A 16,609-nucleotide genomic window follows, 5' to 3' on the forward strand; every position below is an offset into this window, starting at 1 on the left:
CTGGCTGTCGATGTGTCGGTGGGTGGAGGGGCTGGCTGTCGACATGTCGGTGGGTAGAGCGTGCTGGCTGTCGACGTGTCGGTGGGTGGAAAGGCTGGCTGTCGACGTGTCGGTGGGTGGAGGATGTTGGCTGTTGACGTGTCGGTGGGTGGAGGGTGCTGGCTGTCGACGTGTCGGTGAGTGGAGGTGTTGGCTGTCGACGTGTCGGTGAGTGGAGGTGTTGGCTGTCGACGTGTCGGTGGGTGGAGGGGCTGACTGTCGACGTGTCGGTGGGTGGAGGTGCTGGCTGGACGTGTTGGTGGGTGGAGGGGCTGACTGTCGACGTGTCGGTGGGTAGAGGGTGCTGGCTGTCGACGTGTCGGTGGGTAGAGGGTGCTGGCTGTCGATGTGTTGGTGGGTGGAGGGGCTGGTTGTCGGCGTGTTGGTGGGTGGAGGGGCTGGCGGTTGACAGGTCGGTGGGTGGAGGGGCTGGCGGTTGACAGGTCGGTGGGTGGAGGGGCTGGCGGTTGACAGGTCGGTGGGTGGAGGGGCTGGCGGTTGACAGGTCGGTGGGTGGAGGGGCTGGCTGTCGGCGTTTTGGTGGGTGGAGGGGCTGGCTGTCAACGTGTTGGTGGGTGGAGGGTGCTGGCTGTCGACGTGTCGGTGGGTGGAGGGGCTGGCTGTCGACGTGTCGGTGGGTAGAGGGTGCTGGCTGTCGACGTGTCGGTGGGTAGAGGGTGCTGGCTGTCGATGTGTTGGTGGGTGGAGGGGCTGGTTGTCGGCGTGTTGGTGGGTGGAGGGACTGGCTGTCGACATGTCGGTGGGTGGAGGGGCTGGCTGTCGACGTGTCGGTGGGTAGAGGGTGCTGGCTGTCGATGTGTTGGTGGGTGGAGGGGCTGGCTGTCGACGTGTCGGTGGGTAGAGGGTGCTGGCTGTCGACGTGTCGGTGGGTAGAGGGTGCTGGCTGTCGATGTGTTGGTGGGTGGAGGGGCTGGCTGTCGGCTTGTTGGTGGGTGGAGGGGCTGGCTGTCGACGTGTCGGTGGGGGAAGGGGGATGGCTGTCGGCGTGTCGATGGGTACAGGGGCTAGCTGTCGACGTGTCGGTTGGTACAGAGGCTAGCTGTCAAAGTGTCGGTGGTTGGAGGGTCTGGCTGTCGACGTGTCAGTTGGGTGAGGATCTGGCTGTCGGCATGTCGGTGGGTGGAGGGGCTGACTGTCGACGTGTCGGTGGGTGGAGGGTGCTGGCTGTCGACGTGTTGGTGGGTACAGGGGCTAGCTGTCGACGTGTTGGTGGGTACAGGGGCTAGCTGTCAAAGTGTCGGTGGTTGGAGGGTCTGGCTGTCGACGTGTCAGTTGGTTGAGGATCTGGCTGTCGACATGTCGTTGGGTTGAGGGGCTGGCTGTCGACGTGTAGGTGGGTGGACGGTCTGGCTGTCGACGGGTCGGCTACTAGTGTGGCTGGCTGTCGACGTATCAGTGGGTTTAGGATCTGGCTGTCGACGTGTCGGTGGGTGGAGGGGCTGGCTGTCAACCTGTCGGTAGGTGGAGATTGACTGTGTGGAGTTGCACGTGATGGTCAATTGTTATACTATAACCGGTGAGTGACGATCAATTGTTGCACTTTAAATCACGGCCTCCTGAGATGCGTAAGTATGATGAGGATGATGAACACTCCTTCACTAATCATCACTTCTATTGGGAAGTTCTCAGTGATAATTTAAATCAGAATATATATATCATCAGTGTTGTAATAATTATGAACTTGGTTACAGTTTTGGCATAAAGGTGTAAATGTAATAATTAGTGTTGTATGTGGTTATTGGCAGGTCGTCAGGCATGAGCACCCAGCAGGTGACTGTACCGGACACCATCACACAGTGGGTGGGCAAGGCCGTGTGTGCCCACCCACAGAAGGGCGTAGGACTCTCCCAGAGGAAGTCCATCACCACCTTCACCCCCTTCTTCGTCGACCTCACCCTTCCCCCCTCTCTCAAGCGTGGAGAGATCCTCCCCGTCAAGATGTCTGTCTTCAACTACCTCGACCAACCCATACCTGTAAGTCCGCCTCTTTATCTCTGACTTGCCAGCAACACTCACACACACACCGAAAGATGGTGAACTATGCCTGGCCTTTTTTAACTTTTTTAGAACTTTTTTAGTGTCAGAGTGGTTGACAAATGGAATGCATTAGGAAGTGATGTGGTGGAGGCTGACTCCATACACAGTTTCAAGTGTAGATATGATAAAGCCCAATAGGCTCAGGAATCTGTACACCCGTTGATTGATGGTTGAGAGGCGGGACCAAAGAGCCAGAGCTCAACCCCCGCAAACACAACTAGGTGAGTACACACACACGCACACACACACACACACACACACACACACACACACACACATTAGACATGTAGATGTGGTTATAGGACGTGTAAATCTGGTTATGGATGTGTAGGTGTGGATATTGGCGATGCAGATATTGGCCGTGTGGTGTGGATAAGGAACTTACAAATGTGTATATTTCCTGAATAATAATTATTCAGGAAAAGTGCATACATAGATACAGAGTTACAAAGCGCGCGGAGAAGGTAGGAGACACACGCGATTAGTGAGGTCCGCGGAAATTCGTCAATTTCTCGGGACATTGAAGGAGTATAGAGGCTAGATCATAGTATTTGGCCTCTCGCAGTGTGTAGCTAGCAGGGTGCAACATAGCATAGTCATATCGCTAGTGATAGTGCGAAGATTTGGCGAAGAAACCAAAAGTGGAGCTAGGGCATCACCGGTGCATGTAAGTGTGTGACCTGACCGGGTGGGACGACCCGCCGTGGAGCTACCTGATTGTGCTGTTGAGTGGTGACTGTGATCAGTGGTACAGTGAATTAGTGAACTGTCACATAACGATACAGTGACTGACTCCAGAGCTTTGTGTTGAAAGAGAAGAACGACCTCATCAATCTACCAGCACTTAGTGAATCACCTAGTGGGAGACAACGACGGATAACCATCGTCATCATACATCGCTCATCTGGTTGTGTGAGCGGGAGGCAGACTGGTATGTACCCCTCTCTGGTCAATTAATCAGGTGTACAGATTGAGGTAAAAGATTATCAAATTCTCGTTCAGGATATCATATATATTTAAAAATCTCAGAGTGGCTCATTTAGGCAGAGGTAACGCATAAGGGATATCTTGACACATACACGCACACAAGTGTGCACACACTAAAACAGACACACACACGCGTGCACACACACACACACACACACAATTGTCCAGTCAGGGGAAAAGGCATCTGGGATAGGACCTTACTATCCCCCCCCCCATCTTGACCCCACCATCGGACCTGACCTGACTTAGTCGCCTTTCCCCCCCCCCCCACCCCCAGTCCCCCGCATCGCCCATACACACACTCTTCCCCTCCCCACTCTCCCTCTCTCCCACTCCCTCTCTCCCTCTCCCACTATCTCTCTCCTGCTCTCTCTCTCCTGCTCTCTCTCTCTCTCTCCTGCTCTCTCTCTCTCTCTCCTGCTCTCTCTCTCTCTCTCCTGCTCTCTCTCTCTCTCTCCTGCTCTCTCTCTCTCTCTCCTGCTCTCTCTCTCTCTCTCCTGCTCTCTCTCTCTCTCTCTCTCTCTCTCTCTCTCTCTCTCTCTCTCTCTCTCTCTCTCTCTCTCTCTCTCTCTCTCTCTCTCTCTCTCTCTCTCTCTCTCTCTCTCTCTCTCTCTCCCTCCCTCTCTCTCTCTCTCCCTCCCTCTCTCCCTCCCTCCCCCTCTCCCTCCCTCTCTTTCCTTCCCCCTCCCTCTCTGCCCACACACACACACACCTCACCCGCTCTCTCCCTCACCCGCTCTCTCCCTCACCCGCTCTCTCCCTCACCCACTCTCTCCCTCTCCTCTCTCTCCCTCCCGCCTCTCTCTCCATCTCCTCCCCCCCCCCTCCCCTTCTACTTTCTTCTCACTTCAGTGGAAGGCTCTGGATCCCCCCCACCCACCCATTTATCTCTCCCTTTATCACTCCCTTTCTCTCTCTCTCTCTTTCTCTCTCTCTTCCTCTCTCTCTCTCTCTCTCCCTCCCCCATCCCAACAGGGTCAAGCATGGCAGCCAGAGGTCCCAGGGGAACAGGAAAGAGCCAAGGTGACGAGATGAAGGAAATGTTCGCCCAGTTTCTGGAGGACATCAAGAGTGAGATGCAAGAAATGATGCAGGAAATGAAGAACGAAATAAGCAACCTGAAAAGAGAGCTGACAACAGCAAAGGAGGAGATTAGAGCCCTCAAAGAAAATGGTATCGAGGCTGAGAATCAAAAAACCACCCAGGGAGAAGGTGGTAATAGTTTTCTGGATGAGAATGCCACAATAAAAGCAACATTTGCGGAAATACTAAAAAAAAATAACTCTGAAGTAATGACTGCAGTGATGGAGGTGGCCATGAAAGCAGCCACCTCGCAGGAGGCGGCACGCTCCACTAGCCAACTGCTGGAAAGGAACAGATCAGTGGTTGCTGTGGGTATTAAGGAGCAGGAAGGATCTAATAGGACAGAGTGGAGTGACAAGGACAAAGCAGCAGTGAATGAAGTACTAAAGGCACTAGACATGGAAGGGGCTGAGCATAGCATTGAGAAGGTTTTCAGGCTAGGCCGGTACAACAAAGACCGAGACCGAATGATAAAGATAGTGTTTGCAAACGAGAAAACAAAGGAGAAGATCCTATCAAGGAAGAGCTCCCTGAAAAACGTGGGAAAATTAAAAAATGTATTCCTCCAGAGAGACATGACAAGGGAGGAGAGAGCCGTGGCGGCAGAAGCAAGGAAGAGGCGCAGGGCGAGAGGGGAAAACCAGGAAGTCACAGCTTCCAACCCAACACCCCCAGAGGCGAGGGGGGAACCCACAACCAGCTACCCAGTAACACCAGAAGGGAGGACAACCCCGCCTCCCTCCACTGCATAGAAAACCCCCCTACCCCAAACCCTCCCTGCCCCCACTCAAATGTTCAGCAAAATCTCCCTCCCCCCACACCCAATCCCCACCCTTCTACCCCTCCCCTCCTCCCGAGTCCTCCCTCCCCCCCCTTTCCTTCCCGTCCTCCCTCCCCTTTCACCCCATACCCTCCCTGTCCCTCCCCCTTCACTGGATCCCCCGCCCCTCATCCCAGTATCCTCTGAGACCCTGTTATCCACCTCACAGGTCCTCACACCCATGGAACAGCTTCCCCCACCAGCAGAACACTCACCAAGGAGGCGATTTGAGAAGGGACAGAAGAAAGTGAGCCTCAAAGCGATGTACACAAACATAGATGGAATTACAAATAAAGCAAATGAGCTTGGAGAACTGGTACTAGAGGAAAACCCAGACATAATAGCCCTCACAGAAACAAAGATCACGAAAACGATACCAAATGCAGTGTTCCCACAGGACTATTATGTTATGAGGAAAGAGAGGGAAGGAAGAGGTGGGGGTGGTGTAGCTCTGCTGGTAAGACAAGGCTGGGATTTTGAGGAGATGGATATTCAGGGCTGCGAAGGTTTCAGTGACTACATAGCAGGTACTGTAACAAATGGAGGGAAAAAAATTATAGTCGCAGTCATATATAATCCACCACCAAATGACAGAAGACCTAGACAGGAATATGATAGAAACAACATGGCCACCATTAACATAATAGAAAGAGCAGCTTCTGTTGCTAGCAGGAATGGATCTGGACTACTAATTATGGGAGACTTCAACCATGGGAAGATAGATTGGAAGAACAGAGACCCGCATGGAGGACCAGAAACATGGAGAGCTAAGCTGCTGGACGTGGCAACAAGAAACTTTCTAAGCCAGCACACCAAAGAACCAACAAGAATGAGAGGAGAAGATGAACCAGCAATGCTCTATTTGATATTTACCCTAAATGAATGGGATATAAGGGAAGTTAAGATGGAAGCGCCCTTGGGAATGAGTGACCACAGTGTATTGAACTTTGAGTACCTGGTAGAGCTAGGACTTATCTCCCCCCAAAAAGAACTAGGAATCAAAAGGCTGGCATACCGAAAGGGGAATTATGAACAGATGAGAAGTTTCCTAAGTGAAATACCTTGGGACACAGACCTCAGAGACAAGTCTGTACAGGGTATGATGGACTATGTTACCCAAAAGTGTCAGGAGGCAGTAAACAGGTTCATCCCGGCCCAAAGGGAAAAATCCGAGAAGCAACAGAAGAATTCATGGTATAATAGGGCATGTATGGAAGCGAAGAAACTGAACAAAAAGGCGTGGAGGAACATCCGGAATAACAGAACACCAGAAAGCAGAGAGAGATACCAGAGAACCAGGAATGAGTACGTCAGGGTGAGAAGAGAAGCAGAGAAAAATTTTGAAAATGATATAGCAAACAAAGCCAAGACCGAACCAAAGCTACTCCACAGTCACATCAGAAGGAAAACAACAGTGAAAGAACAGGTATTGAAACTTAGAACAGGCGAGGACAGGTATACAGAGAATGACAGAGAGGTGTGTGAGGAACTCAACAAGAGGTTCCAGGAGGTCTTCACAATAGAACAGGGTGAGGTCACTGTGCTAGGAGAAAGGGAGGTAAACCAGGCGGCCTTGGAGGAGTTCGAAATTACGAGAGAGGAGGTCAAGAGACACCTGCTGGATCTGGATGTTAGAAAGGCTGTTGGTCCAGATGGGATCTCACCATGGGTACTGAAAGAGTGTGCAGAGGCACTTTGCCTGCCACTCTCCATAGTGTATAGTAAGTCACTAGAGACGGGAGACCTACCAGAAATATGGAAGACGGCGAATGTGGTCCCAATATACAAAAAGGGCGACAGACAAGAGGCACTGAACTACAGGCCAGTGTCCTTGACTTGTATACCATGCAAGGTGATGGAGAAGATCGTGAGAAAAAACCTGGTAACACATCTGGAGAGAAGGGACTTCGTGACAAATCGCCAACATGGATTCAGGGAGGGTAAATCTTGCCTTACAGGCTTGATAGAATTCTACGATCAGGTGACACAGATTAAGCAAGATAGAGAGGGCTGGGCGGACTGCATTTTCTTGGATTGTCGAAAAGCCTTTGACACAGTACCGCATAAGAGGCTGGTACATAAGCTGGAGAGACAGGCAGGTGTAGCTGGTAAGGTGCTCCAGTGGATAAGGGAGTATCTAAGCAATAGGAAGCAGAGAGTTACGGTGAGGGGTGAGACCTCCGATTGGCGTGAAGTCACCAGTGGAGTCCCACAGGGCTCTGTACTCGGTCCTATCTTGTTTCTGATATATGTAAATGATCTCCCGGAGGATATCGATTCATTTCTCTCAATGTTTGCGGACGATGCTAAAATTATGAGAAGGATTAAAACAGAAGAGGACTGTTTGAGGCTTCAAGAAGACCTAGACAAGCTGAAGGAATGGTCGAACAAATGGTTGTTAGAGTTTAACCCAACCAAATGTAATGTAATGAAGATAGGTGTAGGGAGCAGGAGGCCAGATACAAGGTATCATTTGGGAGAGGAAATTCTTCAGGAGTCAGAGAAGGAAAAAGACATGGGGGTTGATATCACGCCAGACCTGTCTCCTGCAGCACATATCAAGCGGATAACATCAGCGGCATATGCCAGGCTGGCCAACATACGAACGGCATTCAGAAACTTGTGTAAAGAATCATTCAGAACTTTGTATACCACATATGTCAGGCCAATCCTGGAGTATGCAGCCCCAGCATGGAGTCCATATCTAGTCAAGGATAAGACTAAACTGGAAAAGGTTCAAAGGTTTGCCACCAGACTAGTACCCGAGCTGAGAGGTATGAGCTACGAGGAGAGACTACGGGAATTAAACCTCACTTCGCTGGAAGACAGAAGAGTTAGGGGGGACATGATCACCACATTCAAGATTCTGAAGGGGATTGATAGGGTCGATAAAGACAGTCTATTTAACACAAGGGGAACACGCACAAGGGGACACAGGTGGAAACTGAGTGCCCAAATGAGCCACAGAGATATTAGAAAGAACTTTTTTAGTGTCAGAGTGGTTGACAAATGGAATGCATTAGGAAGTGATGTGGTGGAGGCTGACTCCATACACAGTTTCAAGTGTAGATATGACAGAGCCCGATAGGCTCATGAATCTGTACACCTGTTGATTGACGGTTGAGAGGCGGGACCAAAGAGCCAGAGCTCAACCCCTGCAAACACAACTAGGTGAGTACACACACACACACACACACACACACACACACACACACACAGCCTTGTAGCCTTTTGGACAGCGCGCAGGACTCGTAATTCTGTGGTGCGGGTTCGATTCCCGCACGAGGCAGAAACAAATGACAAAGTTTCTTTCACCCTGAATGCCCCTGTTACCTAGCAATAAAAGGTACCTTGGATTTAGTCAGCTGTCACGGGCTGCTACCTGACGTGTGTGTGTGTGTGTGTGTGTGTGTGTGTGTGTGTGTGTGTGTGTGTGTGTGTGTGGTGTGGAAAAAAAAGTAGTTAGTAAACAGTTGATTGACGGTTGGGAGGCGGGACCCAAGAGCCAGAGCTCAACCCCCGCAAGCACAACTAGGTGAGTACAGTCTTCTAGGCTTCCAGCGACACAGACTGTGCTACACAGTCTTCCTGGCTTCCAGCGACACAGACTGAGCTACACAGTCTTCCTGGCTTCCAGAGATACAAACTGTGTTAGGCTTTGCTCCTTCTTCTAACAGTGACTTACGATAATGTCTAACCTCCTCATTCTAACTTAAGTCATGCCATTCACAGATCATCCTGGAGCGGTAACTGCTTCAAGTCACTCAAAACATTAATGATGCCATTAATTCTTATGTGTCTACTGTCTTGGTTTAGGTGTCTGTGAGGGTGCAGGAGAGTGAGGAGTACCAGATCTTGGAGGAGGCGACTGAGCAGATTGTCCTCGGGAAGCGTAGCTCTTGTGTCCCGGCACAGGACAAGGTCGTTCACATAGTGAGGATCAAACCCCTGGTGATCGGAGAAGTCAACATTAGCGTTGCTGCCTTCGTCGACCATGAATACTCGCAGCCCTGCGGCTCCGGTGATTCATCCATCAACAGAAGGTCAGCAAAATATTCCTTCTTTCCTCACTACTTATCAGCATTCAAGTCATGATGAGGATAATAATAATAATAATAATAATAATAATAATAATAATAATAATAATAATAATAATAATGATAATACACAAGTAAATGATCCTTTTGTGATATATATATAATAAAATCAATTTGAGCAATGCGGCAGAGTGGAAGAACTCCATTACCTCTGCCAGAGTGCATGGGGGGATTATCCATAGGTAATGGATAATCCGCATGCACTCTGGCATAGGTAATGGATAATCTGCATGCACTCTGGCATAGGTAATGGATAATCCGCATGCACTCTGGCATAGGTAATGGATAATCCGCATGCACTCTGGCATAGGTAATGGATAATCCGCATGCACTCTGGCATAGGTAATGGATAATCCACATGCACTCTGGCATAGGTAATGGATAATCCGCATGCACTCTAGTTGGGTAGATGAGGTTGCAGTTTTGGGGAGCTTTATGTTCTCCTCTGCAGGCTGAGGTTCTCTTCTTAGGTCCCTGGCGCCTTCTCCTTTTCTGGTAAAGAATGATTCAGGTGGTTCCCGGAGGGGTCCCGAGATGACTGATACCTGGCAGGTCTGCGTGCTACCGGTTCTGCCTCGTGGGTGCTATGTTGGCTGACCCCACTCCCTGGGAACCCCGTTCCTTGTGTCAGGGAAACTAACCAGCTTGTGGTTTCCCCTCAGGACTCTGATATTCATCAATACGCAGCTTTGGCTGCATTTTTTTGTTTTTTTAATGTCGAGGATTTTGGGGCTTAGAGGTTTACATGGTTTAACCGGGTCTTGTGGGCCCAACACAGTGGGCTCAGTATCCAAGAACAGCGCCAATTCAACGCCGAATCAACGTCATCAACGTTTAATTTACATTGATAATGCTGATGCATCGTCGAACTCGAACCACTCTTGGATATCGTGCTCACTGGGGATTTGGTGAAAGTTCCTGGTCCCAGTCGGTCTTGTTTGACCTAAGACCTGCCGTTTCTCCTCATCCTCCCTGATTAGTTCCTTGTTTGCCTTCTGCTCTATAGTTAGCTTCAAGAAGCCATGAAGCGGCTCCTCCCACAAAACTATCATTGAATATAATAAAAAGCCTCGTTCTGGTGGCTCCCAGACTTCATCCCTGCCAGGTTAGTTAGTTCCTTGTACATCACTCCGAACTGACCTGCAACAGGCTCTTGGCAGGGGCTTCGAGCCGATTGGTGCCGGCCATAAGTATTAACGGGCGTGAGCTAGTTTTGAGTGAACAAATTGTTTGGAATGAATAGTTTGGCAGGTTTGATGCTTCATTTCCCATGAACTCTGCAGTTGTCTATCAAGCTTGACTGACTTTCTAGATGGATTCCTCAGTGAGGATGTTGACAAGTCACCTGCTTCTTGCACCTCACTCAAGAGGCCAGGTTCTGGCTTTGATCTCCAGCAGACTCCTGGAGGACTCCTGTGACCCCGTGTTACGGCCCTCTCGGGACGCAACGGGGTTCTTACTCTGATGTTGTTAGAGGAAGATATATATCCGTTCCCAAGCCAGTAGTGGCTATCAAGGGATGTGATCTGTGACGCAAGTAACTTAAAGGGAGTAGGGAAAGAAAGTTAAGAACTTAATATTATAATTACCATCACCAAATAAATAAATAAGATATCAAAGGAGTACACAGGGGGAGGGGTATTAACACTATACAAGGGGATTGACACTGCCCTGGAAACAAACCGAAACTGTCTCTATTTTCCGCTTGTTACAACTTGTAATAAAGTTGTTACATCTTGGCTTAACGTGTTTATGACGTATTAGAACGTTGTTACAACTTGCTATATTGGTTGTTATAACTGGTTAGGTGGTGTTAAAACTTGTTCTAACGTTGTACCAACGTCGTAGTTTCGGTGTGTGTTTGGCGGGTGTAGTCTTCTGCTGAAGACTATGGATCCTCGATCTTGGTGCTGATTCCTCGGTGCTTCTTCGTGGCCTCACAACGAATTCTTCTGAGACGTCGAGCCTACCCTGGCCACAGGTCAGCCAAAACACAGGTCCACTGGGGGCACCGCCGTGGAGGCCGTCAACCACAAATCCAGCAGGGGCTCTGCTGGCAGGTTCCGGACCCGCAACGCTGGTCAGGCCACTCCACGAACGATATAAGGGGAACGCCCTGGACAGGAGCCTCGTGTGACACCACAAATCACTCTCCCGTCCTCAATACCCCAGTGGACGATCGTCTCCAACAGTCGGTCCCAGGTAAATCTTTCACTGCCACTCCACTGGCAGGCTAACACGCCACAGTGTTCTTCCGGGGGGGGACGACTTCGCAACTGCTGCAGCAAAGCTCAAGGTTCGGAGACGGCTGCCTCGGGTAGACTGACTCAACTCTCATCACAGCAGTCCCAGGTCGACTCTGTAAGCAGACACGTCATCAATAACTGGGACACACTAAGGCACCTCACTTACGGGCTCAGACACAAACGCCCATCTATCCACTCCATAGATGGCGCTGGTGTCTGAGCACCACCTCACCAGAGGTCAGCAGCGGCGGTATAGAGTGCTGAACGGGACTGGAAACTGACCCTCGTAGCTAGTACACGTCGCCCTCTCCAGGTGTCGTCGTCCATTTGGTGGGGGTTTCGGGAGCTGACCCACAGATGGCGCGGTGGTCACTGCTCCGTGCTCGGACGCTGGATCCGGGTTCGTAACACCCCGTAGTTGGGAACCACCTTGAGGAGATAGCTTCAGGGAGCCACTTGAGCTCCACCAGAAAAAGAGACATTTCAGTACATTTAGCACTTTTTTTCTATATTTTTAACTCTTTTTGTAAAAAAGAAACTTGTAAAAAATAAAATCGAAAAAAATAAGAATTGTGAATAAGTGTAAACCAGAACCTAGAGATTTGCACGCTCTAAGAGATACACTTAATTGCTTAACCACTGCACTGCGCAAAGCGCCTTTAGGCGCTCAGAGAGTTGTGCTTTTTGTTTTTTAATTTGGCTATATTTTAATGTTTTTTAATGTTTTCATTACTATTTGTGTTTTGAAATGGAAATAGTTGACTTTGGAAACATTTTGACATTAAATTTACCTGAACATTTGTAAAAATAACAAAAATATGTCCTTGACAATTGCACCAAGACGTTTTTGCCGAAAATAGGTGAGCAGTGCAAGGGTTAATTCATCCAACACAATCATAATAAAGTGCCAACCAACAAACTAACACTTAACATAGAAAAGACCTACTACATCCTATTCGGAAGCAAATCTACAAATGCAATTCAGCTTCAGATTGACAATGTAAACATTAGCAATAAAAATGACGGAAAGTTTCTTGGCATATTCCTAGACAAGAGACTCAACTTCAGTACCCACATACAACACATAACTAAGAAAGTCTCTAAAACAGTTGGTATACTCTCCAAAATCAGATATTATGTTCCTAACTCTGCTCTCATCTCTCTATATTATGCACTAATCTATCCCTATCTCAACTATAGTATCTGTGCATGGGGTTCAACCACTGCAAACCACCTCAAGTCCATCATCACCCAGCAAAAATCTGCTATCAGAATAATATCAAATTCTGCTTTCAGACAACACACAGCCCCCTTGTTTAACTCCCTCAACATGCTAAACATAATCTCACTCCACAAATTCTCTTGTGTCAACTACATTTACAAAACCCTGTTCTTAAATGCAAATCCTTGTCTGAAACTCTTCTTGGACAGATGTAATAGGACCCATTATCACCACACCAGAAATAAATATCTCTTTGATATCCCCAGAGTTAAACTTAATCTGTGTAAACACTCTATGCAAATAAAGGGGCCCAGTTTATGGAACTCACTCCCTACTGAATTGAAAAGTTGTCCAACTTTTACATCATTCAAAATCAATACTAAAAAGTACCTAATTTCATCTTCATAGTTTTTCACTTTTTGCCTTAAAATTGCACTGTATCAAATTGCTACCCAATCTCCCAACCTTTATGTTCCAAATTTGAACATCTTTACCATTGTGATCATTGCTGTTTTCTTATATGTGCTGCCAATCTGTTGTATGGTGTTTATAAATCTTGTTTATCTGTATCTTTTGCTACCCAGTCTCCCAATCTGAACATCTTTACCATTGTGATCATTGCTGTCTTATATGTGCTGTCAATCTGCTGTATGGTGTCTATTAACCTTGTTTAAATTACTAATCAAGATGTCAATGTAATCAATCAGAGCTTTAATATAACAATGTGCTTTAATATACCTACTTATCTCTCTCATCTCATTTTTCTCTTGTAATGTATCTTTATCATTTATCAATTCTGATTGAAATTACCTACTTAAAATTATCTGCTAGATTAAGGACCTGCCCGAAACGCTGCGCGTACTAGTGGCTTTACAAGAATGTAAATACTGTACTATCCAATGTATTCTCACAAACCCAATGTACCTTCTTGTATATATAAAAATAAATAAATAAATAAATAAATAAATAAATAATAACTTTGTAATAGTTCTTCATAAACTAGCTAAACAGTATGCTTGTATAAATAGAACGAGATGGTTTAAGTACTTTCCTATAATCGTTTTCAGAGACTCACTGATAAAACCCATCACAGTGGAGGCCGAGGGGTTCCTGAGAGAGAAGACCTGGAGCAAGTACATCTGCTCTAAAGGTAAGGATTTACCATGATTGTTGTGTAGCCGTGTACCACCCTCAGTGATCAGTGTGACTGTCACCCTCAGTGATCAGTGTGACTGTCACCCTCAGTGATCAGTGTGACTGTCACCCTCAGTGATCAGTGTGACTGTCACCCTCAGTGATCAGTGTGACTGTCACCCTCAGTGATCAGTGTGACTGTCACCCTCAGTGATCAGTGTGACTGTCACCCTCAGTGATCAGTGGGACTGTCACCCTCAGTGATCAGTGTGACTGTCACCCTCAGTGATCAGTGTGACTGTCACCCTCAGTGATCAGTGTGACTGTCACCCTCAGTGATCAGTGTGACTGTCACCCTCAGTGATCAGTGTGACTGTCACCCTCAGTGATCAGTGTGACTGTCACCCTCAGTGATCAGTGTGACTGTCACCCTCAGTGATCAGTGTGACTGTCACCCTCAGTGATCAGTGTGACTGTCACCCTCAGTGATCAGTGTGACTGTCACCCTCAGTGATCAGTGTGACTGTCACCCTCAGTGATCAGTGTGACTGTCACCCTCAGTGATCAGTGTGACTGTCACCCTCAGTGATCAGTGTGACTGTCACCCTCAGGGATCAGTGTGACTGTCAACACTCGGCTCGTTACTTAAGCTCTAGGCCCAACTCTACATTGGTGCTTCACGCGGCTAACGACCAGATCATTTTGCATGATCATATGCCATCAGTCCCATCTCTCTCTTACACTAGACTCGGTGAGATGTTTGGTGATATTGACCTTGTCATTATACTGATAACGATAATTAATAATAATAAACAGATAAATCACACTAATGTGATATATATCAGAGACAATCACCTGGAGCTATTTAGTGACTGGTGACCAAGGCGCTGCCAGTCGCTTACTCCACCGCGGTACAGTGGTAAGGTCAGGCGTCGGCAGCTCACAGGCAAGGAAAAGGTGGTAGAAGAAGAATGCTTGAACAATGGGTAGAAGAAGGATGCTTAAATAGGGTACTGGAGAGAGAGGAAAATTGGAAAAGGTGTACAGGAGAGAAGGGGGGATCAACGGGGAGAAAGTTTGACATGGGAGGAGATGGGAAGAAAAGACGGGATAGGGGAAAGCAAGATGAGAAGGGGAAGATTCGGAGATAGGGGCGAGGGAGACCCGAGCACAGCCGGGTATCCCCCCCCCCCCCACTTTAGAATATCTGTAAGAGAATGCCTGCTTGCTAAACTGGCTTAGATTGGAGGCCAGATGGTTGTAATTAGCCTCATTTAACTTTCTGTGGTGAAATGGTGATTGTATGGTGAGAGGGAAAGGGTGGTAATGGTTATTGTATGGTAAGCGTCAAAGGGTGGTTCCATTCGACGCCTCATGCCCCTCCTTAAGTTGGATTGTCTCCTATTGCTACAAACACCGACTCTAGGGACAATCAAACCAATATTTTTATTTTCATAGTTTGCTCACCAGCAGATTTCTCGGCTGTTACTGGATGGAGGGAGGTAGGATGGGAATGAGAGAGAATTAGGGAGTTGGAGTGAGGCGGGAGAGAGACCCGGACACCGCTGGGTACCCCATCTAGAGTTATATATGCAGTCTCCACACTGACTACCAAAACTTTGTTCCAGTGCTAGCCATTATTTTTGTTTTAGAAAAGGCTTACACAAGAGTTATTCTAGGAAATACTCATTGTATATTGTCTAAACATTTGGTGAAGTATATTTGTTGTTGTTGCAGACTTTGAGACTGGCGAGGACTCGCTGGAGGCGTGGGAGCTGGAGACCCCACAGGTCATGGTGGAGGGGTCAGAGCGAGGCTGGGTCACGGCCGTCGGTGACCTCATCGCTCTCACACTCGAGGTACTCACTCACTCATGTTCTCTGTGATAGTTATGTGTAAACCTTAAACTATAGGGACTATCTTGTTGAGAGATCAGTGTAAGAAGGTGAGCAATATCCCCCCATATGTTGGTTACATACTAACATGCATCAGAGTAAACATTAGTGCAGCTCAATACCATTGTCAGGTAAGATATTCTGGGCTCTCATATCACCTGTTTGGGCTTCATGATCTCTTTATAAACACTAATTGATTAAAATAAAAAATATATGTCTTATCGACTTTCATGTTGGATACTATAAAACAATTAATGCTCCATTCTCTATTTTTAGAAAATTTTGTGGTGTCCTTTTTTTGAAGTTAAGTAAATTAGTGAAACAATCATTTTTCAAATATTTAGAACAATAATTCAATCTCCGTTTAAATATCATCTTATATAGTTCATATAGTAGTCATTTTAAATATAATTTTCCTTCTGATTTGACATCACAAGAAATTAATACACTGTAATTTCTTGTGAAGTGAAAGAGACTTGCTGATGACACTAATAATAAAGTGTTGCATGCACTTTACATACACCGTGTTGCATGCACTTTACATACACCGTGTTGCATGCATACAACGGTGGATGCTTGGTGCATGTGCAACGGCTTCTTAACACATTATAACCCAGAATATTTCCATAATTCCTTGAAGAATTTGGGGAGCCTGATCCGGATGCCGTACGGGTGTGGGGAGCAGAACATGATCAACTTCGTGCCCAACATCTTCATCATGCAGTACCTGAAGGCCTCCAACCAGACCACCCCGGAGACCACCAGGAGGCTCCTCACCTACATGAAGACCGGTAACCTCATTATTATCTCTATCTATGTAAGGACAGTTAGCCAATATTTCTGGCTATGGTCGGTCTGAGGTCTGACAACGTGGGTGATGACTGGTCAGTACCTGCTGTCCCTCAAGCTAAGTAATGTTGTTGTTGTTTTAGATTCAGCTACTCGGAACAAAAGTTTCAAGCAGCACGGGCTATGGTGATCCCGCATTAGTCATCAAAACTACGGCCCACAATGGTTCCTGGACGTGC

The 16,609-nt window shown here is 47.6% G+C and overlaps 1 protein-coding gene across 1 annotated transcript in view; it reads left to right on the top strand.

Moving 5' to 3' along the window:
- LOC123764603 (alpha-1-inhibitor 3) overlaps window positions 1-16,609 on the top strand; it is a 188,026-nt gene that overhangs the window by 138,082 nt on the left and 33,335 nt on the right. The window contains exons 16-20 of the mRNA XM_069314571.1: window positions 1,806-2,034; window positions 8,804-9,030; window positions 13,620-13,702; window positions 15,424-15,545; window positions 16,222-16,372. Coding sequence (XP_069170672.1) covers window positions 1,806-2,034; window positions 8,804-9,030; window positions 13,620-13,702; window positions 15,424-15,545; window positions 16,222-16,372 — 812 coding nt within the window. The remainder of the gene's footprint in view (window positions 1-1,805; window positions 2,035-8,803; window positions 9,031-13,619; window positions 13,703-15,423; window positions 15,546-16,221; window positions 16,373-16,609) is intronic.

The sequence above is a fragment of the Procambarus clarkii genome, chromosome 79, assembly GCF_040958095.1.
Source record: "Procambarus clarkii isolate CNS0578487 chromosome 79, FALCON_Pclarkii_2.0, whole genome shotgun sequence".
NCBI lineage: Eukaryota > Metazoa > Arthropoda > Malacostraca > Decapoda > Cambaridae > Procambarus > Procambarus clarkii.